This window comes from Mesoplodon mirus, assembly GCF_964341445.2.
Source record: "Mesoplodon mirus genome assembly, chromosome: 1".
NCBI classification, from domain to species: Eukaryota; Metazoa; Chordata; class Mammalia; order Artiodactyla; family Ziphiidae; genus Mesoplodon; species Mesoplodon mirus.
Genome location: NC_138976.1, coordinates 23,748,949 through 23,774,405, shown reverse-complemented (window position 1 = coordinate 23,774,405; position 25,457 = coordinate 23,748,949). Strand labels below are relative to the sequence as shown.

General features: G+C 52.4%; 1 protein-coding gene across 1 annotated transcript in view; it reads left to right on the top strand.

Annotated features, from left to right (window-relative positions):
* The window catches only part of SHB (SH2 domain containing adaptor protein B), a 131,935-nt gene that overhangs the window by 47,900 nt on the left and 58,578 nt on the right, over window positions 1–25,457 (top strand). The window contains exon 2 of the mRNA XM_082643433.1: window positions 836–956. Coding sequence (XP_082499559.1) covers window positions 836–956 — 121 coding nt within the window. The remainder of the gene's footprint in view (window positions 1–835; window positions 957–25,457) is intronic.

Genomic DNA, 25,457 nt, shown 5'->3' with positions numbered 1-25,457 from the left:
CTTAGGGGACTCCCCTGCTGTCCCCACTGCCTAGCCCCAGGTGACTGCTCTGTTTGTTGTGGAACTTTGCTGTTTTCTGGAATACAGACAAGTGAGGAGTCCAGGAAGGGCTCTGGGAGGCAGAGGGTCCAGCCAAGGTGCCCGCTCTGGACCTCAGTTTCCCCATCTGTTATGGAAGGGTCTTCTGATATGTTGCTTCCAAGGCCTTCGCTGGCCTTGGCAGTCTATCCATTCATCGCTGAGCTGCTTTGGTGTTTTCACTGGGCCTGTCTGGGGCCTCAGTCATCTTTGCAGAGCGTTGATCTCACCAAATTGTTGCCTGGTTACCCAAGGGATGGTTGTGTTCCAGATTTGGGGAAAATGGAATGCTGGACATAATTATCTCTAGGTAAGCTCTTCTATGCCTCAGCCAGCACCAGGAGCATGTCAGCATTTCTAGGCTCTCTGCGAGCTCATTTCCTACTTTCCTCCATTTCCATTCCGTTAAATCGAGCAAGTCACATTCCCCAAAGACACCTTCCAAGTTCTTGCCTCTGTGCTTCTGTACCGAGATGCCCTTCTGTTCTCACTTCACTGTGCCCAGAGCAGCCACCCTACATATGCAGGCTCAGGCCCTTCCCTTCCGATGGAGCACTGCAGCGTGGGTCCCTTGTCACCCCTGCAAGAATCAGAGTTCCCTGAGGGTGGGCACCAGCTCAGATTCCAGGCTCTGCCTCCTACTCCTTGCTCATCTGGCACAGGCTCAGTTTATATTTGTTGGAGCAAAGCCTGGCTGTGAACAGAATTGAAGTAGACAGCCACAGGTGGACTCACACGCTTGCCATCTTCCTTGCAGGTGACCATCGCTGATGACTACTCGGATCCCTTTGATGCCAAGAATGATCTGAAAAGCAAAGTGGGAAAGGGGGAGAGTGCTGGCTACATGGAGCCCTATGAGGCGCAGAGGATCATGACAGGTAAGCAGAGCCCTTGGCACAGAGACGTGCAACTCAGCAGGGAGGCAGACAGGCCCTGTGGTCACCCGCCAGCCTCCAGAGATGAAGGTGTATACTTTCAAGGTGGTGGTTGGGGGGCAGTGCCGTGTTGAATCTTTACCGCAGTTTATCTGTTCGTGTTTCACCGACCTCAGGAAGAAACTGGCAGGGCACAGTGACAGTCCAGATACCAGGGTACCAAGTACAGTTAACCAAGATAGGGACTAAGAAGTAAATGGGGAAGAGCGGGGGAAAGTTCTCTTAGAAATTTCGGATTAAGGAAAGATACAGCACTTGAGATGGAAAACTTAGCTTGGAACTTCCTAGCAGCCAGGGCAATAAAAGAAACAGGCTGGGTCACCTTGCTTTTATTACTTAGTAGAAGGGGGCAGACTAGATCATTAGGGACAGAATTATCCCTGGCCCCATACAAGAAAATCTCTGTGGAAGCAGCTTAAAGAGCCATGGTCTACGTGGCAGGTTTACAGGAAACACAGAGACTTTCCTCCTTTGGCTGTTTTTCTATTGGCCCTTGATGATAAAACCTGTCAGAGCAATGGTGTAGTGCCCAGGAGAATGTGGCCAGGTATGTGGTATCCTGGGGGTCTCTTTTTGCCAGGATAATACTTGGAGCATCTTTAAAGAATGAGCAGTTATCAGATATCAGCCATCTCAACAGACCCCAGGCATGGGCGGATGGTAGGGAGATCACGGACAGAGGAGAAACCCCCCATGAACGTCCTCCTGGCTCAGGAGGATGGTCCAGGCACAGATGAGCAGCTGTGTGGGTTGGCCCCCTCTGACCCTGCACGAGACAGTGATATGAGCAGAGACACCACGTGCTGCAGAGCGCGGGCAGATAGCCCCCCCGAATTTTGAGGCCTAGTGAGTTGGTGCTCTGTGTGTCTCGGGATTTGGGATTCAGGTGCCTCCTTCTGTGACTCTGTTATTGTTTATTTATGTTCATGTCTTTGAGCACTTTCTCTTGATTCCTTCTGAATTAGAAGGAAGAAGGGAGGGACTTCCCTGGCAGTCCAGTGGTTAAGACCCTGTGCTTCCACTGCAGGGGGCGTGGGTTCGATCCCCGTTCGGGGAGCTAAGATCCAGCATGTGGAGCGGCCAAAAAATAAAATAAAAATAAAATATTAAAAAAAAAAAGAAGAAGGCGGAGGAGGAAGGGAAGAAACAGTTACTGAGCACTTAGCACATTCTGGGCCCGCGTTGAACGTTAGCTCTCGGGCTGCAGAGACCCTGTAGGATAATTGCTGAAGAATCTGGGTGTGATTCCAGGCCCTGCTTCCAGGACTCTGCCTCATGCTCTTCCTGCTCATGGAAGGCAATTCTCTGGCCACCAGTGTGGCCTCCAGAACACCTGGCCACTTTGTGAAGGGCTGAGGCAGGAAGCAATTGACCAGAGGGACTTCGGCCAGCCTGCTGGTGGGCCACCTCTTGTGGCTATTCCCGTCTTTCTAGTCTCTCCTGGCAAAGCGGCCTCAATGGGCTGCAAGAGCCCAGCATGTGTTTGGGGCCGGGGTCCCAAGGTGGGGAGCAGCCTGTTCTCTTCCAGCAACTCAGGAAAGCAGATCTGCTGGTGGAGTCTTCACCTCAGGCCTGTAGGAACACCCACTCCCGCCATCACGCCCCATCACCTCCACCCACGTGCCAGCACCCCCATCAGGCTCAGAGAAGCAGCCCTGCGCCCAGCTCAGCCCTCAGGGCCAGTGGTGGCAGCCGTGGCCCTGCGCCTCCCTGTAGCTTCCACTAGTCTTGCACTCAGCGGGCCTTGGCCTGGGTTAAAGGAGTGGTGGGTCCAGGAGTAACTCTGGGACACTGGCACATTCAGATGTCAGGGCAGCAAAGGATCTTTGAGGTCATCCAAACCCAACAGCCTTATTTTACAGATGGGGAAACTGAGGCTAGGAGGGAGAGGGACTTGCCCGAGGACACATAGTAAGTTGGAGGCGGACTGGCCAGCATGGCCTGTGCTCAGCAGGGCAGGCTTTGGGGTTGAGTGCTGAAGGAGGTGTAATGTTGAGTTTGATGCCCAGGTATCCGGGCATGAGGAAATGGCAGGAGCTGTTGAGGCTGGAAGCCTCTGCCAGGTCCCAGGCTCCATACTGGGCCCCTTGACATACACACTCTTTAAACCTCACTGTGTCCCTGCAAAGGAGGTGGTGTCTCATTTCACAGGTGAGGGAGACTGAGGACAAGTCACTTCCCTGGGGTCACACCAGCAGAAGGGAGAGGCCCAGACCTGCATCTTTGGAACATGGGAGCAGGGGGCTGAAGGGGATGGGTGGGAACATCTGCTGGGAGCCCAGACTTTGGGGAGGGTCCGCCACTGCTCAGCGTCTTTGGAGTGGAGCTGGGCCCCTCCTGGGCGCTGCCATGCACCCCAGCAGTAAGGAGCTGATTAACTGGGTGGAATTCTCCTGTGAGACTTTGACTTTTTAATGAGGCACACCCACGGGGGCCAGGTCCAAGGCAGGGCAGTGTGAGTTTACTGGAAATCTGTTAGGATCTCAGGCATTCTCTCTCCAAAGAAGCATCCTTCTCTTTGCTGCTGCTCTGTGCTTTCTTCCTACCTTGGAGATTATGCCCAAATTTACCCGTGTTTTTGTTTTTAAGGAAATACGTGATTAAACAGGACGTTTTCTGGGTGTAATGACCTTGCAGCAGCTCCCTTTGACTTGGAATTCTTTGTGTGTAACATCACCATCACCGCGGTGACTGATGGCAGGGATGGGGGCTGGGTTAGCCAGCTCCATATAAATGTTCCAGGAAGTAGCTCACTGAGCTGCCACGAAGCTCCCAGGGGAGGGGGAGGTGACAGAGGTTGGTGCTGGGGACGGCAGTGGAGCAGGGGGTGTGGCACAGAACAAGTTATATTCAGCCTTTTAGGGTGACCTTTTTTTTTTTGATGCTGTAACATTTATGTGTATGTACGAGTACACGTAGCTTCTAGTAACGAGGCAGGCATCTTTGGTACGTAAGACTAATGCTGCCAGGGGAATTCCAGTGGTTAGGAGTCCATGCTGTCACTGCCAAGGGCCAGGTTCAATCCCTAGTTGGGGAACTAAGATCCCACAAGCCTTGCGGCAAAAAAAAAAAAAAAAAAAAAAAGGAAAAAGAATAATGCTGCCGGGAAGAGCGTGGTTTCTCTGCCTGAGATGGTATGCATCTCTGTAGTGGTTTGAAAGGAAACCAGACTGGAGTCAAGCAGATCTGGGACGGCCACTTGTCACCTAAGTGACCCCTGGGCCTCAGTTTCCCCCTGAGAAGCAGTAGCCTTGGAGTGGGCAGTCAATAGTACTTCTAGCTGCTTTTGGCTACGAACTGGCTGTTTGACCCTGCGCAGCACATTCTGTGCCTCTGTTTTTCCCTGTTTAAGGAATGATGGGTCAATAATAACAGCAACAGCAGTGGAGGCCACTGCTAAGTTCTCTCGTACTTGTTTACAGCACTTGGTGTGAATTCTCATTGGATCTTCAGCGTCACTCTTTGAAGTGGAGGTGCCCATTTTACCAGTAAACTGAGGCACAGAGAGACTAAGTAACTAGTCCAAGGCAACACAGCCGGGTAGTCAGTTGGGGGGTTGTCTGCCAAGACCCTGTTTAACTGCTACACAGAACTTCTCTCCAGGGCCCATCCAGCCCTGGTGCACTCCCTGGAGCTTGATCTTCAGACTCCCCAGCATGGCCGACGTGGCCTGTGATTAAGTGGTAAGGTTTTGTCCTCTGTGTCCTTGTCCTTGGCACCATGCAGCAGGTGGTGGGGAGCCTGTGGGAGGTGTGATTTTGTGAACAGAGAACTCGGCCCAGCCCATTGGCTGTAGCTAGGATGGAGGGCATGGAGAAGCATGCCTGTTTTTCTAGGGGCTCCTCTTACCCCCTTCTCTCTGTCTGCCTTAACTTACCCTCTCCCACAGACTCGCCTTTGTGTCAACCACAGGAATTAGGTTCTGGATCCAAAAGGGAGGCTCAGCTCTCCGTGGAACCTCAGAACCCATGTATGCCTGGGCCTCATTTTCTGGCTCCATCACCTCTCTCACCTCAGCAGCAGCTCTGGAGATATTTCCTTAACACCCTAGGGCTCTATGGAACCCAGTTGGAAAGCTAGTGACCCAGTCCAAGCTTTCCATTTTATAGGTAGGAAAACTGAGACTCAAAAAAGTCATGATCCTTTTTGAGATTGTTTTTTTTTAACACACTGATTAAATGTGAAGTTGTCTTGTGAGGCAGTGAATTGCCCATCCCTAGAGGCATCCAAGCAGAGGCAAGACAACCAGCACTGGGAGATGATATGAAGGTAGTTAAGTCTCAGATGTGTGGTTGGTTCAAGCTACCCCTGAGGTCTTTGTCAATCCTGAGCTCCGAGATGTCATGATTCACTGTGTCCTCCCCCATCATTAGACACCCAGGATCAGCCCCACGAAGGAAGCACCTGAGACCAACTCTGAATAGGAGAGGATCTGGTTAGGACTGGCAGCTTCCTTTCTCAGTGCCAGCCTGACTCATGCCAACTGTGCAGTCCTGGTTCTGCTTTTCATCTTTCTTGGCCCATCTCTTGAGGTCAGATTCTGATTTTGGCCTTTTCCATGTGTGAATTGAAGGGGAAGGATCACACCACTTCTTGGTTTCCTTTCTGCTCCCTTGTCTATGTATTTGGTGTCCCCAGGCCAAACCTCCCACTGAGCCGATAGGTAGACCACCTCTCTCCAAATCCCTGCTTAGCAGCCCATTCTTTCCTTCTTCCCTGAGACTTGAGGGCCTCTGTTGCCCAGAGACCTGCTGATGTGGTGGGAAGGGTGCTGGGCTCTTTTTTTTTTTTTTTTTTTTGGCCGGGCCACACGGCGTGTAGGATCTCAGTTCCCCGACCAGGGATCAAACCTGTACCCCCTGCATTGGGAGCTCGGAGTCTTAACCACTGGACTGCCAGAGGAGTCCAGGGTGCTGGGCTCTGAGTCAGGCTGACTTGGGTGACTGTGTGTGTCAGCATTCTTAGCTTGTTGGGGGCTGCTTTGTAAAATAGGGCACACAACACTGATGTGAGTCTTGGGTGGAGGAACAAACTTTGTACGTGTGCTTGAGATTATTGATATTGGGGGGCAGAGGGCCTGTTTGGTTCTTCACGTGGTTTTCTGTGCTGTTGAATTCTCTGGCCAGTCCCTGTAGGGGCCCCTGCCCACTTGGAAGTGGGTGGCAGGACACTGGAGCAGGTGGTCCCCAGCCCCTCTGCGGTACCCTTGGTACCCTGGAGCCCTTGCTAAGCCCTGCAATGTTGGAATCTGGGCCATGTAACCTGGGCAAATAGTGCCCCTGCCTTTAGCAATAATATCCATGAAGCAGGGAGACAGGCATGGACCTGGGTGGCTGGTTGGTGCACAGAGGTGAGCAGGTGTTCAGAGGAGAGACCACAGCTTCTAGTTTGGGCCATCCAAGTGGGATGGGAGGTGGGAGTGGTGGGGATGAGAGCAGCTGGTCCTGGCAACCAGGCAGAGGGAAGAGCTTGAGCAAAGGCATGGAGGTGTGGGAATTCTCTGCTGGAGAGGAGTGGCAGGAGATGAGGCTTTTGATAGGATCCTGATAGGAAAGGCACATGGGGCAAGAGCTTGTAAAGTCGGATTGTATCATGAGGCCCTAGTTAGCCTAAAGGTGCAGAATATTTCTCACCTGGGATCCTTCTTCCCCAGGCCTTCAGCCCCAGGAATTCTCAGAGGTACCCAAGGTGGTGGTGGTGACAAGGACGGTGGTAGTTTGTTTTTTCAGAGGGCTTTCCTCTCTGCCAGGCACTGCTCCAAACACTTTCCACGATTAGCTCATTTAATCCTCCCAAGGAGCCTGTGAGGTATAGGTACTACTATCATCCCCATTTTATAGATGAGAATACTGAGTCTCAGAAAGGTTAAGTAAGCAGTAAAACCAGGAGAAGCAGCACCATCTGGAGCCCTTGCCTTCAGCTGAAACACTATCACGTCCGTTCTGGACTCCCAGAGGGCCTGCAGAAATAACTGGGAATTTGACAGTTACTTAGGCCTCATTTTTCAGTGTGACTCTCACCCCCCCGCCCCCTCCCTGTCCTATATAAAATTGTTCAAAGTGTCATCTCACAGGATGAATCATATAAGTATTAATTGAAAACATTTTCATGTAATTTTTAATATGTAAGCAATTATGCATTAAAAAGTCCTTAGCATGTTTTTATTATTAAATCAACTTTATAGTACAATAAGAGGAAATTAAAAGAAAGCCATTTCACACACAGCCCCACTGCTCTGGCATGGCTGTTTTCCTTGCTTAAGACTTGCCTTCTGCCTTTTTAAGCTCCATGTGCTTATAGGCATGCTCCAGGTAAAGCCAGTCACCTATTTTTAAGGCAGGGGGTGGAGGCGTCCTTTTGTATCTTCTCTTCCTCTGGCATGGCCTATTCTAGCAGCAGCATGCTTTCCTTCCAAGAGAATGGTGGTTGTGTACCACATTCAAGTCTCTGTATTCCAGTGGTGGCCTGTTTCAGGAGGAAGGAGGCAGGAAATGTGGATTCTAGCCCTGGCTCTGCCCTGGTCTGCTGTGTGACCTGAGGCAGGTTGCTTCCCCTCTCTGGGCCTCAGTTCCCTCATCTGAAAAATCAGATTCTGCCTTCTTTCCTGGGCTCCATGAGGATCTTTATAAGCACTTAGGTTCCCCACTTCTGTGGTCACATTGGGCTTCTCCAGCTGTCCTGGTCAGAACTGCATCTTCCCCCACCCCACCCACACCCACTTCCACTTGGCACCAGCCCAGATCTTGCCAGGCTGTGAGGAAGAGCTGGCCCTGGCACCATCCCAGGAGCGTGTGTGCTGCCCTCTGCTCTCAGGGCAGACAGGGCTGGGAGCTGCAGGTCTGCACCCTCTGAACAGCCAGCATCCAGAGGCCTCTCCTGGAGCTGCTATTCTTGAATCCCAGAATAAAAGCCTCAAAGACCCGCAAATGCTTCTCAGAAAAGGGGCCCTCTTGAGTCTTGACTGGCCATTAGAGAGGTCACCTCCAGCCACCCTACCTGAGATTTCTGTCTTCTTCGCATGTTCACTGTCATCTCTGCCCTCCTGGCTCAAGGCAGCATTGTTGGTTTTTTTTAAATTCAAGTATAGTTGATTTACAACGTGTTAATTTCCACTGTACAGTAAAGTGATTCAGTTATACATATATATATATATATACATTCTTTTAAAAATATTCTTTTCCATTATGATTTATCACAAGATATTGAATATAATTCCCTGTGCTATACAGTAGGACCTTGTTGTTTATCCATTCTATATATAATAGTTTGAGGCAGCACTGTTTTCCTGTCCTTTTGGTGGCAGGAAAGAAGAGGGCCTTTCTGTCTGGGCCCTGAGCCCAGGCCCTTCCAGCTCCGCAGTGCCCGTGGACTCTGCTCCCAGAATATCCATGCACTTGCCTCTCTTCCTCACCTGGCCTGCTACCCGAACAGTCTCCGCACCCTTCATTCCCCTCACCCTCTGCAGGCCCCCTGCTCTTCCCTGGCCTGCCTGCTCTTCAAGTCGCCTCAGGCTTCAGCCTGTCCTGGGTGTCACAGCTCTCCGCCGGCTGGGGGATGTCAGGCTGGAGCTGTCCTTGAAGAGCAGTCTTTCTGTCTTGCATCCTCTTTCCACTTGAAGCCCAGAGAGGGGTACAAGCTGGCCAGAGTCACACAGCAGCAAGCCACAGAGCAGGTCTCCTGACTTCTAACATAGGGCTCCTGGTCTGGTTTTGAAATGTTTGGAAACCTGCCCTTGCCCACTCCTGTCTGACAGATAGAAGGCTCGGTCATGGACTGTGCATAGGTCCCTGGCTGGTCTATCATTTACCAGAATGACTTACCTACTGGACAGGAAGGAGATAATCAAGTGTAAATAGATTTTGTATTAGTCACCCGATGACTTTCCTGTTCTTGAGAAAGCACAGCTCACACACACGCCCAGCGGTGCTTTACCTGCTGAGCTCCAGGCCCAGGGAGGCCGAGTGGGGAGGGGAGCTGCCGAGGAAGACAGCAGGAAGCCCAGGTTCCCATGGTGACCAGTGAGCCCACATTGGCAGTTGCTTCCTATTCTCTCACCCCACATACCCCTTGCCCTTTTGACCCTTGACACTGAGCTTGTTCAGCTTTTCAGGAAAGTTGCGACAGGACTGGGACAGGCCACGGAAAGCTGACAGTCATTGACAGCATTCCTGCTGTGTGCCAGACCTCGGTCCCTGCCCTCCTGAAGGCCCTCCTGCCCTCCCTGGCGCATAGGGAAGGTTGACAAGGACCCAGACAAACACGGATGTCTGTAGTAGAAAACAGCCCAAGCAGAGTGATACTAGAAAGAGAACAGAGGAAGGGGTGCTAGGGGTCCTGAAGGCCAGTGTGGGCTGTGCAGAGAGGGGGTATTGAGCAGAGCCACACTTGACGTCTTGACCCAAAGTTGCCTTCCCATCAAGGCCTTCCCTGGCCACTTAACTTACATTTCAACCCATCCCCAACACTTCTCACCCCCCCTTCTCTGCTTGGTTTTGTTCCTTAACTCTGCTCACTATTTAGCATACTATATATTTTACTCACACTTTATCTGTTTATAGTCTGTCTGCCACTAAGATGTGGGTTTCACAGGGGCAGAAATGTCTGCTTTGTTCCTGCTGTAGTCTCAGTAGCTAAAGTAGTATGTGGCACAAAGTAGGGGCTCAGTAAATAGTTGTTGAATTCATGAGGCTATTAATTAATTCCAGGGACCCAGGGCTGGTAGACAGATGTACTGGGGCCCCCTCGGGAGCCCAGAGACATCCCATCCTCCTCTGAAAAATGCCAGATCTGGAAAGTCTGAGTTTAACCAGTTGCTAAATGGGCGGAAAGGTAGAGAAGGAGCTGGCTTGTTCTCTGGGTGGGAGTTGGGTGGGAGTTGGGCAGAATACCCTTTGTGCCTTGCTCCCTCTTGGAGATCAGTTCTGTCTCCATGCTGGTGGGCTACCTGAGGTCTCTGGTTGTGCCTCCTCTCTCTGTTCCTTCCCTGGCCGAGAGCTTCTTGAAGGAGAGGGCTGGGTCTTACCCATCCTCATGTGTCCTCTGGACCCAGTACATATTTACCAGTTGAATGAATGAGCCCAGGAATACAAGTCTATGTGGAGAATAAATGAACGAAAAGGAAGCAAACAGTAAACAACTACTTGCTATAAGCAACTTTTTCCATTTGCTAAGACACAGTTGTCTGAAGTCACAGGGCCTTAGTCAGGGAGCAAAGTGCGACGCATATGCCCATTGGATGGGTGTTTGCAAGAGTCTACTGTGTGTTGGCACCGTTCTGTGCTCTAGGGGTTGAGCAGTGAACAAAGCAGAGTCCCTGTTCTTGTGAAGCTTTCACCGTGGGTACAGGATCAAAGGGGAGTGTTACGTAACTGTGATTCCCGTAAACTCATTTCTGGGAACTCTGGTACCGAGAGGTCTGTATCCCAGACACTCTGCAGCCTCTGGTCACTTCAGCTCAAGGGCTTTCTCAAAGTCAAGCGCAGATTGGAGGCTTGTCCCCAGAGCCCTGACCACCTTCAGGAGGTAGGATGGTCTCAGTGCTGTCTTCAGGGTTTGAGGGGCACAGCCTAGGCCCAGTGGCTGCCTGCCATGTTCCTCTCTCTTCTTGGCCTCTGTGCAGGAGCACAGACTCTGGGGGTTGTCATGGATTTTCCCAGAGCAGCAAGCACCATCCTGTGCGCTCGCACCAGCCTCACAGGGGTGAGGGCCCAGACCCCGAGAACGCAGCCCCTAACTCCTCTCTCTCCTGGCAGCTGTGAGAGAAATGGGCATGCTCCCAAAGGTGGAAATGAAGGAACGGGAATGTGAAATAGAAGAGCTCACCTCCCACCCCTGCCTCTTGCCCTTTAGAATTCCAGAGAGACATTAAAAGATCTGAAGGCACAGAAACTGATGGAAATGCCTCTCCAAAAGTAGACTCAGGTCAACTGGCAGCAAAGTTTCTGGCATCCTCTGCCCACCCACCAGCGCGCCTCGTGTGTGGGCAGAGCGTGGAGGCTGCGGGGGACGCCACCCATCCTGAGCAGGTTAGGAAGTTGTTTCGGACGTTGTGTCGCCTGGGTGCGTAGGATGGACTAGAGCAGAGAGAAGCAAGAGGCAGCGAGACTGGTTCTGTGGTTCTGTGGCTACGACAGTCATCCGGGCCAGGGGACTGAGGCCGGAGCCAGGGCCGTAGCTGAGGGGTGCTGCAGGTGGGAGCAGGTGGGTAGGGCGGAAGAGCTTGCCAGCCTTGGGGTGCAGTTGGTGAGAGGGAGGGAGGAGCTGGGACCCTGGTGAGTGGGAGGATGAGAGTGTCAGTTACCCGATGGGGACTGTCCTATCCAAGAAGGGGAGGAAGGTTCTTGTGGGGGGATTGAGTGGGTTCAGATGTGGCACCATTGCATTCATGTGTTCAGAGGAGGGTCCCAGGGGAGAAGAGCTGGTTTGCAGGGGCTGCCCAAGCAGACCGCCCGCCATAGTTTCTGCCCCACCAGAAGCCTGAAGAGGGAGATTTAGTGATTTGTCCCACACCCTATTATTTGACTAATTAATTAGTACCCTCCTCTAACTAGGACTCAGCTTGGCTTTCTGGAAGTTTGTAGCGATGACAGAGGGCTGTATTTAAAGGGCCCTTTTGTAGATTATGCCAGGAATCTCCCTAAGGCTCTGGGAGGAAGCAGTGTCATTATTTCCATTTTGCAGATGAGAAAGCTGAGTCATGGAGGCTAACTGGAACTGTGCCGAATTCCAGGCCCCCTCTCCCTGCAGGGTCAGTGCCTGGCCGCGCGAGAGAAGGATGCTGAGTAACAGCGGGTTCTCTTTTTTTTGATGCAGCCTTTCTGTCTAAGGGGTAACAGGTGCCTGAGGTCCAGTCCTCCTCCTCTTCCTCCTCCTGGGTAGGCCTGCCTTTCAGCTCTTTCACCTGGCTTAGTCTGTGTGTTTTAATGTGGTACTCTGCCTCCTTTTTGGTCCTTTTCCAAAACTGGCAGTGTGAGCATCATAGATAAACAAAATGCCTTTTTTCTCTCCCTTCTAGAATGCAGGCTTCTAATTGTACCTGGCAACCAAAAAAGTGATGCACTGGAGAAGGGGTCACCTTCTGGGGCCCGAGCCTTCCTGTGGGTCCTCCCTGGTCTGGTTCCACAGTAGCTCTTTGTGCAATCTCACTGGTACAGTGCTTACCACATTGCTTTGTAATTTATCTGCTGGGTTGGGGGCCCCCTGGAGGACAGGGACCACAGGGCTTGGAGCTCTTGCCCTCAGACTCTCAGCACCCGGTGCTTGAGATATTGGCCCAGAACTTTCCGATAAAGAGTGTCCCCAGGTCAGAATGTGCTGGTTTTGGTGGAGTGTTGTGAAATGATTGGTAAACTCTTCCCCCAAGATTAGAGCTTTCAGGTCTCGAGCTGGGTCACGAGTCCCCAAGTCGGCTCACCCCTCCATCCTGGCCAGTGGGCCCCCCTGTCCCTCTCGCTGATCCTGGGCTCAGCTTACTGCCTGTGCCTCTGTAGGTTCACTCCCATCACCAGGCCTCAGGTCTCCATGCAGGGACTGGCATGTACACTCGTGTCCCTGAGCCCCAACCACAGAGCGCTCCAGATTGGGCGTCCTTTCAAGTCTGCGCTGTCCTCGTCATCCTCCCTTGGCCGCTGGTGTCACCAGCTGCCCCTCCCCCCCGCCAGCTGGGTGCCCAAGTGTCTGAGCCCTCGTCTCCCTCACATGACCAGCCTTCCTCATGCCTTTCCTCAGCACCAGCATCCTGCCTGCCGAAGCTGGGACACCTCTGGCCTGACCCAGCTGATCTTCCCAGCCAGCAGGCCCGGCACAGTGCCAGGTAGGGGAGAGTCTGCTCCTGTCCATCTCTTCTTCACTGGGTTCCAACTCGGTGCCTTTGCTCACGCTCTTCCTTCCCTTCTAACCCCGGCTCAGCCTGCCAGCTCAGGGTCGCCTTCCCTCGAAACCCTTCCATCCCCACCAACCAGCCTCTTTCGAAGTCAGAACTGACTGGTCAGCATCCAATCAGGAACCCTGCCCTGCAGAACTCCCTCCTCAGCCTCCCTAAGGCCCAGGGAGGCCGTACCTGGAGTTGTTTCCATTTTACTGGAGCAAGCTGGAGCAACTGCCAGGGGCCATGAAGAGGATTTCTGGCATCCTGGGAACTGTGTTTCCAAAGCCCGGCAGGGGCAGGTCAGGTGGTCAGTGGGGTAGGGGAAGGACCCTGGGCTGAGGATGGTGGAGACAGGGACAGCAGCTGTAGGGTCAGACTGGATGGATCGATGGGGGCCAGCTCCCACCCTCCTCAGTGACAAAAAGCAGAAACCTGAAGGGGGGTGGGTGTCGCTCCAGCAGCAGCCTCACAACGCAGCAGAACTGCAAACATGCCCACTCCACCCCCGCCTTCCTTGGCCTCTTCTAGGGCCTTATTCCCATTCGCTAGCTCAGAGCTGCTTCCTTGGAGTCTGCTAGGGAAAGAGTTAATGCTGGGCCCTGCTTCTCTTGGGGTGGTTGGAGTATGGGGAGTGCGGTGCCAGAGCAGGTAAGATAGAGGAGGGGCAGCCCCGCCCTTCCAGGTGAAGCTGAGGAGGGGGCTTTGTCCAGCATCTCTTGAGCCCCAGTTGGGCTGGGCATTTGGAGCACACCTGGGCCTGCCCCCTGGAAGGCCATTCCAGTGGGAGGTGGCACGTGCCATGGAACTGCATCAGTGGTTGAGGAGATGTGGGCATAGAAGTGAGTACCTGGGGGCTGCGGGAGAGGGCACAGACTGGTCTGCTTGGGTTGGGGGGGCGTGGGTTAGAACAGACTCCTCCACCTGGTGACTGGGCTGGGAAGGGTGGTGCGAGCAGAGGCAGCGAGGGGTGAGGCCCAGCCCCATGCGCCAAGGAGGCCTGGGAGGAGCTGCAGGACTGTCCCGACAGACCCCCAAGGGGGCCCCAGTGTTTTGCTGAGGAGGCCTCAGAACTGTGAAAAGCACCCACCCAGGGCAGTCACCTAGGCTGTTGGCTCGCTCACCTCTGCCCAGTCCTCCTCACCCCACCCCCAGCTCAGCCTAGGCTTTCCTGCAAAGGAATCTTGTTGAATTGAGCCTCAGAGAAAATCCGGCAATGTTTTCATTATTTTCATAATTTACACCCAGAAATTAGGAGGTAGGGTTTGTTTGTTATTAATACACTCAGCCTGTTTGACCCCTAGACTTGAAACTAATTTTCATCTGGACCAAGATGTGCTGTAAATCCCAAGGATCCCAGTGCTAATAAAAAGCCCCAGGTGGCCCTTTGGGCCCCCGCCCCATGCCCTGCCTCAGTCCTGAACATTCGCAGGAGAAGGGCAGAATCTCCTGGGCTGAGACCCAGGAATCGCCTTTGGTTTCATGAAACCCTCAGGCTTCACAGCTTCCCAGGGATTTGGTGCCCAGTCCTGCAGTCCGCAGGAAGTAGTGCTTCATCTGAAATCCGCCGTCAGTTTCTAGCTGCCTTTGACCTGAAATGTGTGTGGTGCTGTTTGAAAAACTTGAACTCGGGTGTTAAAACCTTTCCCCTCTATGGAAATCATCCTTCCTAGAGTGAGGGTTTTAGAGCCGTGCTAGACTTGGGGACTATCTGGTCCTCCCTCATTTTACAGGTGAAGAAACAGAAGGCCTTCGGGGTGGGATAGGGCTGCCACTGAGTGGTGGAGAGATGAGGTCCCAGTCCAGGGCTCCTTCCAGTCCCCACAGTGTTGTTTGGTAAGTGATCCAAGGCCTTGTGAAGCCGGTGTCCCCTTGTTTCTGGGGAGTTCCTTACCATAAATGACCCATCTTCCTTCCTTCATGCATCCCTCAGGCTTTGCAGTGGCCAGCACCCGTGGGAGGTGTCGCCTCTGTCCAGTCCTAGGGGAGAATGAAACTTCTCGCCCCCACCCCTGCCTTCCTCTGCTGGAGCCCCATCTAGGTCAGTCCTTCACTCTGCCTCTGGAGCCCCGTCTGCAGGCAGTGATGTCTCTTCCTTCTCTGGGACTCAAGAGTCTACAAGGAAAACATCTTTGTTTCAGGAAATCTGTGGGTCTATGGAATATGGAATTAATATTTTCAGATTAGTTGGTCTTTCTCTCATTTTCTTCCAGGACCTTGGCTATCAGTTATACACATGGAGTGATTGTCATAAAAGTTTACATTTACTTTTCCTTTTACTGATTATAAAGTGCTTTTTTAGACATTATCTCATTTCATCTTCAGAATGACCCTGGAGGCAGCCCAGTTATTCTCGTTGTTGAGACAGAGAAACTGCAAACTAGGGAGTAGAGGCAGCCCACACAGAGTCACCCAGCAGCAGGGCCAGCACGTGTGCTCAAGTCTCGGGGTGCCAGGTCCAGTGTTCACTTGCTGTATCACATCAGGTCCTGTCCCTGCCCCTTTCTTTCATTGACTGGAGCCTGTATTCTGAGCTATATCCTACGGGACAGGTCATGGGAGTTAAAGACAGTCACAGCCACTCCTGCCCTTCAGAGCTCACCTCTTATCTACAGAGGCCTCAGCGGGGAAGTGCGGGTGAACTGCTGTGTGCGCAAGTCAGCATTCAGACTCGTTGACGGACGCTGGGGGAGAGAGCTCTGCGTGCCGGCGAGTGTGTGGCCTCCAGGGGGAACCAACCTGGGTTTCCTCTGGAGCCAGCCGGCCCTCCTTCCCGCTCTCAGATCAGGGGCTGCCTGTCAGCCCCGTGTCCCCCTGGCCACACCTGGTCTCATCCTGCAGTGAGGTGGGACTGCAGAGGACCCAGCTCTCCTGGATGAGGCTTCCAGGTCAAACCGTCCAAAGGGCTGGGCCTACAGGAGCCACCCAAAGCTAAAGGACAGGGCTGCCCAGGGCCTCCCCATCCACAGAGAGCCCGTGTGTTTTCACACACAGAGTGAGGAGAGGCACAGTCGTGTCTGGAAAGAGCCCTGGGTTTGACGCTAGACGCGGAGCTATAATTATCATCTTTAATTACACGACAGTGCCTCTGCCAGGGAGCCGTGCTGGCCGATTATCTCCTCTCCTGACAAGGGTGGTTCCATCTCCCTTTATAAGTACTGACATAAACAGCACACATGCACTTGAGATTTCAAAATTATGAAAGGCCCATTCAGAGTCGCCTACCAAGGACCCCTGGCTTCTTTTCCCAGAGAAGGGGGCCAGCCAGGTGGAAGCCATACAAGTGCTTTCTTGGCGGCTGCTGAAAAAGAATGCCTGCTTACCTCTGCGTTGCCTTGATCTTTTAACACTAGAAGAAAAGAACACACCTTTTTCCCGATGCTTAAAAAAAGAATAGTAGAAAACCACGTAACAATAGCCGTTGTGTTTGTGTTGATGTCCTGAACGCATCCATGCTCCTCGATTCTCACACCACCCTAGGGAGGTAGACAGGGCACATGTTGTTATCCCCATTATGTAGCTGGGGAGATGAAGGCTCAGAGAGGTTAAGGCACTTTCCTGAAATGACACAAGAAACCAGGACTGGAGCCCAGTACCTGACCATAAGCTGGGCTTCCACACACACAGGGCAGTTTCTGTGGTTCATTCTGGGAGCTCCCTCAACCCCTGATGCTCTGGGGCTCTCGTGTTGCAGGTAAAGCCATTCTGGCCCAGGGTACCTTGCACATTATAGGGCTCTGATGAGGGCAGCCCCCAGAGACTTTGGAGGGCAAATCATGCTAGAGTCCCCAAGTGGACAGATTAGCCCCCTGTTGCAGACAGAATCCTTCCTGGCCTCAGAGCAGGTCCACCAGGGCAGGAGCACGCAGTGCAGGAGACATGGAGGCTCCGTGGAACACCCGCCCAACCCTCTGCCCCGGGCCCTGTTCTCTGGGCAGCCAAGAGGCCCCTCACCTCAGCCTGTCTGTAAAACATGAGGAATGTCAGTCCAGCACCCTGCCCACCACCGTGCACCCTGGGTCAGGTTGAGGGGCAAGCTGCCCTGAAGATGTGAGTTCAGGGCCTTCCAACGTCAGTTTGTGTCATAGTCACATGGGGAAGCGAGGGGAGGTGGGTGTGCCGTGTTGCAAAGGCAGATTCCTAGGCCCCGCTCCTTATAGGCTCACTGGGGCCCAGGACTCTGCATTTTAATAGCTGACTCCATGACTCTGGGACAGATGGTCCCATGGTTTGAGAGGCCCTGCTTTAGCCTGGGGTCTCTTTGAATTCCTGGCACTCTAGTCTGGTCTGCCAGCAACATTGCACACTCCCTGACTTCTTGCCTCACTCTCTTTCTACCTCCACTGCAGGGGTGTGGACATCCATTCTGGTGTCTCCTTGACATCCCTCTCTGCAAATCCTGAGCACTGGGGGCTTCAGAGAGGAGCAGAAACCCCTGCTCTGGGAGTGGGCAGTGTCGGGGGCCCAGGCTTGCAAGCTCATCTTGTTAGCTTCACAGCTGTGATCTTACAGTGAGAATCTTGTAAATCTTTGAGTGGCCAGATAGAACAAGGCCAGGGTGGAGGGTGTGTTATGGTTTGGGGGAGGAATCGTGAGCTGAAGGACTCTGGAGCTCATCCCAGCACCGCTGCCTCCTGTTTTGAATGTGGGCAAGGCGCTGCCCCTCGGGGCCTCATTTTCCCTGTCTCTAAAGTCAAAGCTTCGACCTGATCCTGAGGTGACTTAAGTGCTGATCTCCTCTGGTGGTGGCAGTAGCAGCAATAAGACACACTAGAAGCTCACAGATCCCACTGGGCCGAGGGACATGATCCCCCCCACACACAGAAGCCCTCCCGGGCACTGCCTGCTGGGCTGCAGCCTTTGTTTGCTTGTCACCAGTCATGATCAGACCTTCGCACGCCCTGTTTCACTTGGTGTCGGCAGCTTCCACTCAGCACCCTGGAAACCTGTTTGTGAGCTGAAGCCACACTAGAGACCCTGGGGGATGTCTTTCCAGAGAAGCCTGCTTCCAAATGGAGAAAATTTCACCGTGCCCACTTAAAAAAAATTTTTTTTAATATATATATTTTAAAGGGCTGTCATTTTGCATGTGCGTCATCCCAGTAAAGAGGAGCAGCATTTGAGCCCCTGGGTACCCTGTGTCCCTGCAGCACATGTCATTCCCCTCTGAAGAGGGGAGCTCTCAGAGAGGGGAGGGAAGCATCGAGGACCAAGTGAGGGGCCACGAGCCAACCTCCCCTCACCCCTCCCAGATCCCTCCTTCTTGCTGTCACCAGATGATTTCCCCAAACACGGCCTGACAGTGTTACTCTCCTGCCCATAGACCTTCACTGAGCCCCACAGACCCAGGTGCAGACTTTCCAGGCCTTCCTCAAGCCACGCCTCTCTCTGCACCCCACTCAGGGACCCCGGGCTCCAGGCAACACCTGCAACGCCTCCCTCCTCTCCTGTGTCAGTTCTCACCATAACCTCCTTCTCCCAGGAGCCTTCCCCAAGCTCCTTGCTCCCTCAGGACTCACATAATGCTTCTCAGTCCTCTTTTCCTGTTCCTGCTTCTGAGTTCTGAGTGAGCCTCTCTCTCCTCCAGCAGCCTGGACAGGGCCTGAGTCATTCCCCAGAGTCAAGCATGGTGCCTGGCACTTGGGGTAGAGCTTGTTGAAACGGGATGAAAACAGGCCTTTCCTCCACGTGTCTGAGCCCTGCCTTTGAAGTTGGTTTAATGGCTGCAAACGTAATAATCAGTTGGGATGTTGGATCTCCTGTTTGTCCCTGAAACATGAGCACTCACACACAAATAATGATTTTGAGGCTGGCAGAGCACATGCTCTCCTGAATGTGAAAACAGGCGATGCAGAGACAGTTGGCCTCACCCTGGTGGGAGATGTCACGGGTCTCTGGAGTGTCTGTGGTTCGGGGAAGTATACAGTTTATGGAGCCGTTTGTGGTCGGGGAGTCCAGGCCAGCGGGGTAACAGACTGGTCTGACCCTGGCCCTAGTGACTCCCCCCTGCCATTGAGCTGCCGGCTGCTGGTCACTGGTGCCTTGGAATCGTATCTCTGAGATCTCAGAGCAACAGGAACAGGGAGGTAAGCGGGGTGTCACTTTACAATGGAAAGAAGCTCTGTCCCAGCAAGATGCAGCAAGTGGCCGTCACACGGCTTGCCTGCCTCCTAGCTCTATCAGCTTTGTTATACTCTGTGGGTACCAGGAGCCAGGAGGAAACATGGCTCCTGTTGTCCCCACCCCCATTTCAGGGCCCTCTGTCCTTCAGTGGGGTCCTGCCTGACCTCAGGTGCCCACAGCCCTGTTGTCCATTCTCCCACTTGCCCTTGTCACACAGTGAGAAGCTCCTGTCCACCCTAGACACCCTGACCATCAGCCTTGGGCTAGAGGAGCAGAACCTCAGTGTCCATCCCTCTTTCCTGTGTGAAAGGCACAGGACTCCAGGCAGGCATGGGCCGAGGGGCGGTGGGCCTTAGGGGGGCGAGAGGAGGGTGGTGTCAGGTCAGCCACAAAGAGATGGCTGGGGTGGGGGCAGGCTGGCAGGACTTTAGGAGCATTTTGTCCATTCACCGGTCATTTTGCAGCCCCGTGCCATGACACTGACATAAGTGAGACCCTGGGAGGCAGCCATGGATCCAGGTGAGGCACCAGAGTGTCTTGGACTTTACTTTGTGGGGTGGCGGTCCACACCAAGATGGCGCAATCACTTGGGTTCCAAGGGAAAATGAGGCAGGAAAGCCTTCCCAAGAGCTGAAGCTTGACCCAAGTCTCGACAGATGAGCAAGCTGGGACGAGGGGACCCACCAGTGGTTTCATGGGTGCTTAGCTGGGTCCTGAGGAAGCTCAGAAGTGGGTGCTCTGTTGGGGAGGGGGAGAGACGCCCAGTGCCATGCCCAGAGTGAAGAGAGCAGCCCCAAGTGGCCGGCGTGGCTGTAGTTTCAAGGCTTGTGGAGGGCACGTGAGGAGTTGTGCGACTGCGGGGTGTTTGATGGCCAGTTGGCAGAGGGTTTTCCGAGCCCCTGGAAGGGTTGGGGCTTTACCCTAGGGACCGCTGGGAGTTACTGAACTGTAACCCACCCCTCACCCACTTCCCACCCATCAGCTTACCTTTCCCCTGAATCAAATCAAGCTCGCTGAGACCCCCCTGCTGGTACCAGGTGGGCACTGGGCCATTTGGGGTGCACAGGTTGATCCCATTGAGCTGCTACTCTAAAACCGAGGTCGAGTTGGAAAATTAGTCTAGGATAAGAAGTTGGGGATCCAGAGTCAAGTGGAAGTTAAAGCCAGGACTGGGAAAATATGTCTTGAGGCCTAGAATGCTTAACTAACGTATGAATACGATATAGATCATCAGTGCTAGAGTGGGCAGCAGAGGGGCAAAATGCCTCCCAAGGGCGGTCAGGAGTAGCACTTGAAGGAGGTGAGCTCTAAGCCTGGTCTGGAAGGGCTTGGGGAGCTGAAAGGAGAGGTCATTGCTGATGGGGAGCGTGATGTGGGGAGCAGGCGGCGACCTTGGCCCAGGGCCTGGCGCAGAGTGAACGTGCTGACTTTGTGATTCTGAGCGTATCCAGCATTCAGGGGATGGGGAGCCAGCCTGGTGTTGTAGAAATGAGCGTTTTAGACGCTCGCCTAAGTGTTAACTGACCTACCAAATATTTTTAAAGAACTGCTGCACTATTTAAGTCCTTACAGCAGGCTTCTGCCATCTGCGTACCTATACATGTAAATCACAGCTCCTGCACACACCCAGGCCATGGGCTTGGGTTAGGGACCCTCCATCCAGGGTTGGCTAGGCTGGAAGGCTGTTCTTCTGACGTGCTGCTTCTCCCTCCTGAGCAGGCTTCCCCTGGGAGCCCCAGCTGAGCTCGAAGTCTGTCATGCAGGTGAGAACCTGGGGAGCTCTTCTGGGGCATGAAGGCAGAGGTGGGCTTCAGATCCTCCTGAAAATTGAGACACACAATCAAGCCTGCGGACAGGTGGCCCATTCTGTGTCTGCTCCCACCTACAGACCATGGCTGGCTGCGGGCGCACAGAATGGCTGCAGTCACTCCAGCTCAGGGATTTTTCAAAACAGCCATTTCAGGTTGTCCACCACATAGAAAAATCTCCATAAAGCACCCCAGCACATCTCATTTTAAACAGCAGGAGCTTCCTGGTGAACCCTGTAAGAGGAATTAGTTGCAAATTAAACCCCCAGGAAACAGAATGATTTGACCTATTGTATAGAACTGTTGGACGTGAACCAATTGGATGTTGAAAGACATCTGCCTAAGATGATTTGGCTCTTAGAGTAATTGCTCCTGAGCCATTCCTTATGGCAAATATGAGGGAGTGCAGTCAAGGGTCCTACAGCAGTGACCTTCTCTACAGAGCAGACGAGAACATTTTGAGCACCCCTCTTCTCTCTGTTCCCACTTCCCTGCCCCCTACAGTGTCACTCGCACTATTAATGTCCTCAGCATGGTCAGTGAGGGAAGCAGGTCAGGAGGAGGGAGGCTTTCTCCGAGTGAGGATGAATGAGGTTTTCATGGAACTTGGGTGACAGAAGGCTCCTCAGCAGGACCCCTGAGGCCCTGTTCTCCCTCAGGTTTGGAACACACCGTGACCAGGGCCTGCGGGGGAGCATTTTTACAGACTGGCAACCAGTGGCCAGCGGCTGCTGAAGGACACAGTGGTCAGCCCACTGAGTTGGCAGGAAGACTCAGAACAGCAGAGCCTTCTCCGAGTCAGTGGTGGGCGTACCGGGCCCAGAGGGCAACAGGTTTAAACACCAGAGGAGAGCTTGCCCTGAAGACAGGTTGAGAAATGCCTCCGGGGGACGGACGTCCCTGGCGAGGAATGGCCTCTTTGTCTCACCACGATGGAGTGGGGAGCCCTGGCGGTCATTTGGCCAGTGGCCGGTGCCTCCTTCCAGGGAGACGTGAGTGAAATCTGAAGTGCGTGTGTGTCTGCGTGGCGGCAGCTGTAACGTGACAGCTGCCACCCCCCCCACCCCCCGACTCCTTCCCCTCTCACTGCCCCCACCCCCGTTTCCGAGCCAGCAAGGAAGCTTGTCTGGCAGCACCAACTCAGCTGTCATACCACATCAGTTTTTGTAGGTTCCCAGCTAGTGGAAAAGTGCCAAATGCGAGCAGATGATATACTTAATGAAATGCTCAGGAAGAAAACTTTGGTTCCAGTTACTGGGGGCTTTTTATATAGCATAAGCACTCCTTTCCCCACAGTGTTTCCAAATTGTTCGGTGGTAGGTACCATGCAAAAAAAAAAATGTCATGTTTCTAAACCCTGGAATCAGATCATGTCTTTTCAGAACCTTGTCACACATTGCAGGGTTCTTCCTTTTGGGGATAAATATGGAAAATATTGATAGTGAGATAGAAGTTGATTCTGTTTGTTCAGCGTCAGTGAAAGACCTAGTACATGACTGAAATTACAAAAGAAAAATGAAATGGGACGTCTTCTCCTTGTGAACATAAACTGATGGAATGGCGAGTCATTTATACCAGATGTCAGCTAGAAATAAGGCTGTGTGTCTATCTGTGCACATGTATATATATGCTGCTCTAATCTGTAACGTCTGCACAGGGTTTTATGGTTTACAAGGCTGTTTTTATATCCTTTGTCTGGTTTTATTTTATAACAGCCTCATGAAGTTGATATTAGTATTCTCCCCACTCCACGGCAGAGGATGCCGAGGCTCTACTGGGGCAAGTTGACCCCCAAAGGGTGTGAGCTGGTAAATGGCAGAGCCAGGTCTTGAACCTAAGACTACTGAGTCTGGTTCCAAAATGTGCACACCAGTCAGTCTATTAGAGCTGCCAACATGTTTGGTACCTGGGTTTAAAGCACTGCGTTACTGGGGGAAGTGAGAGGCTAATCATTTAAATTATATTTGCGCTTATTCCAAGACAGTCAAGGTTTGAAACGTGCTGGGGTGCGGGGAGGGACAGAAGACAATACTGTTGTCACGCACAGCACTCTTCCCTTGTTACTTATTGGGTCAAGTGACATCATTTGGCCATTGAGGAGTTGGAAGCCCAGAGAGGTTGGAAGACTCTCCAGGGCACCCAGCTTCGAAGTGGCTTGAATCTGAGAGTCAAATCCAGATCCCATGGACACTTTCTGTGCTACTGGGTTGCTACAACTATATATAAATATAAAATGTGGAAAGGAAGGAACAGTATGAAAAGGGGTGATATAGTAAATAAATGAACAACTGAGATCCATCATCAGCCTAACATTTAGTCACTTTACAGACGTGGAAGGTGCAAGGAGCCCAGGGTCTGCTGGCCGTGAGCTCAGCCAGGCTCCTGACCCACAGCCCGAGCTCTGCCCATTGCCCGCCAGGTCTTGGCTTGTCTGAATCTTCTGCAGGTCTTTGAACCAACAGATAGGAATGCTCTTGAGTTGATCTCTGTCCTCTATTGCCAGCTTCATAGTTGGAAGAGAACTTTACATTCCAGACTGCGGCAACCCCTCCCTACCAAGTGAGTCTGCAGTCTGAGGCTCATTTCAGAAATTCCGTTATTTCTCAACGGTGAGTCCATGTTAGTCCTCCAGTTATTTTTAGGTGGGAACTTTATATTTTCTCTTTCATACCAGTTTGGCTTCCCTGCTTAGCAGGGGTTATATTTTCTGTCTAGCAATAATGTTGGAGCTGCCTTATTTTTAGCTTGGTTCGTTTTTCTTCCTGTGATTTCTTTTTTCTTCGAATTTAATACACACTCAAATAGGCTTTCTTTCCCTCCCTGCCCCCCCGCCCCAGTTCTCATTCACTGCGTCCTAAGACTTAATCCAAAGGCAAGTTCTAAGTCTCATTTTGTTCCAGCGAAAAGGAAGAGGAAGAGGCTTCAGCAGGCCTTGAGTATCTCTTGTCACATGGGCTGCTACTTGTCATTTTATTAAAGTCTCTTCACCGATCACTCACCCTGTGTGCCCCTGATAAGAAATGCTTTTGACCCCTGCACTCCACCGCCATCCCACCTCTGCAGAGAAAACCTACTGACCAGGGCAGCATGAGGGACTCTGAGGGGTTAGACTGCTAGAGGGCCTAGCGTGTGAGCATGTGACTGTGCATGTGTATGTACATACATGTGTGTACATACATGTGTGTACATACATGTGTATGTTCATACATGTGTATGCATGTATGTCTGTACATGCAAGTACACACACACATACTCTGGTGCTCCCCAGACCCTATGTCCATTTCTGGCACCCGTGGCATTTGATTCTGGCTCACGGGCACCCCACAGATAACACTTGAAATAGGACCCACGGTTGATATAATATGTAGTCATCATTTAGTTCATTTATGCCACCCTGCATGTGGTGGCAAGGCAGCAGTGAGAATGCAGTCTAAAACTTGAGGAAACAGACCCCCAGGGACCTGACTAGCCCAGCCCCCAGCACAGGATAAGGTGAGGTGGGGCAGACCGGGAGCCCTGCTCACCCCTTGGCCTCCTCAGAAGCCTTCGATGGCTCCCTATTGCCTCTCCACTAGAGTGTGATCCTTTTAGCCTGGTGGTACTTAAGCAGATGACACACATAATCACGTAGCCCCAGAGAAAACTGTATTTTATGCTGCGAGCTTTTCTAGGGCAAGGACCAGGCTTGACTGATCAGCATTTCCCCATAAACCAGCAACACGGGAGCTCCGTAGGGAAGAGCAAGTGAAAGAACGAACTAGTGAAGCAGGTTGCCACGTCCAGAACTCCTCCCTCACCCATTTGTCGTATAGATTTCCAGGGTCAGGATCTCACTCCATTTCCCGAAGCACCTTTCTTGTGTTGGAGCCGGAATCCTGTGTCACTCCTATGGATAAGAATTTGTCAAGCTGCTTGTAATCCCTTCTGATGCCCTCGGCAAGGAGTCACCTTTCAGGAGGCAACCTCTTTTGCGACTGGGCCTGAAGGTCTAGACCTGCTTCCCTGAGCACCCACCCCCCAGAAAGGGCAGCCTGTTTGCTATCACACATCTCAAGTTGATTTTGGTTCATAGCTTGCTGATCAGTGTTGGTTGATGGGAATTACCTTGACTTGTCACTTAGAGGAAAGGATAACAAGCCCCTGGGAGGGTGGGGTCCTTTGCAGTGAAACCATGGGTCCCAAATGCTTTCAGGGATCAGGCCTGTCCTCGTAGCTGTGTTTTGGGAAAGCTTTAGTTGGTTGTGGTGCCGAGACTTGTAACTACAGTTCTTTAACGTGTCTCTAAGCATGGAGTGCCTCCACGGATGACCAGGGGCATGTTTGGGGGCTGTGTTATAATTAATATGTACATCTTAGCGTTAAAAACCAAAACATGGTCTCCTCCAAACTCTATTTCCTAAACTTCAAATGTGTAAACATGACATAAAACAGTAATTGTTTAAAAACAGTCACAAAAGCAGAAGCTGTTGATCGGAAGCCTGTTCCACAGGAATGTTAAGTAGAAGATGAGGGAATTCCACAGCCATGGTGCTTCCCGAAGGCATCAGGGAGCCAGAAGGACAGTGTGCGTGGGCTCTGATGAAGGCAGATGTGGCCAATCCCAGCACTGCCCCACGACCTCACTTACCTACTCTTCCTGTTGCAGCCTCA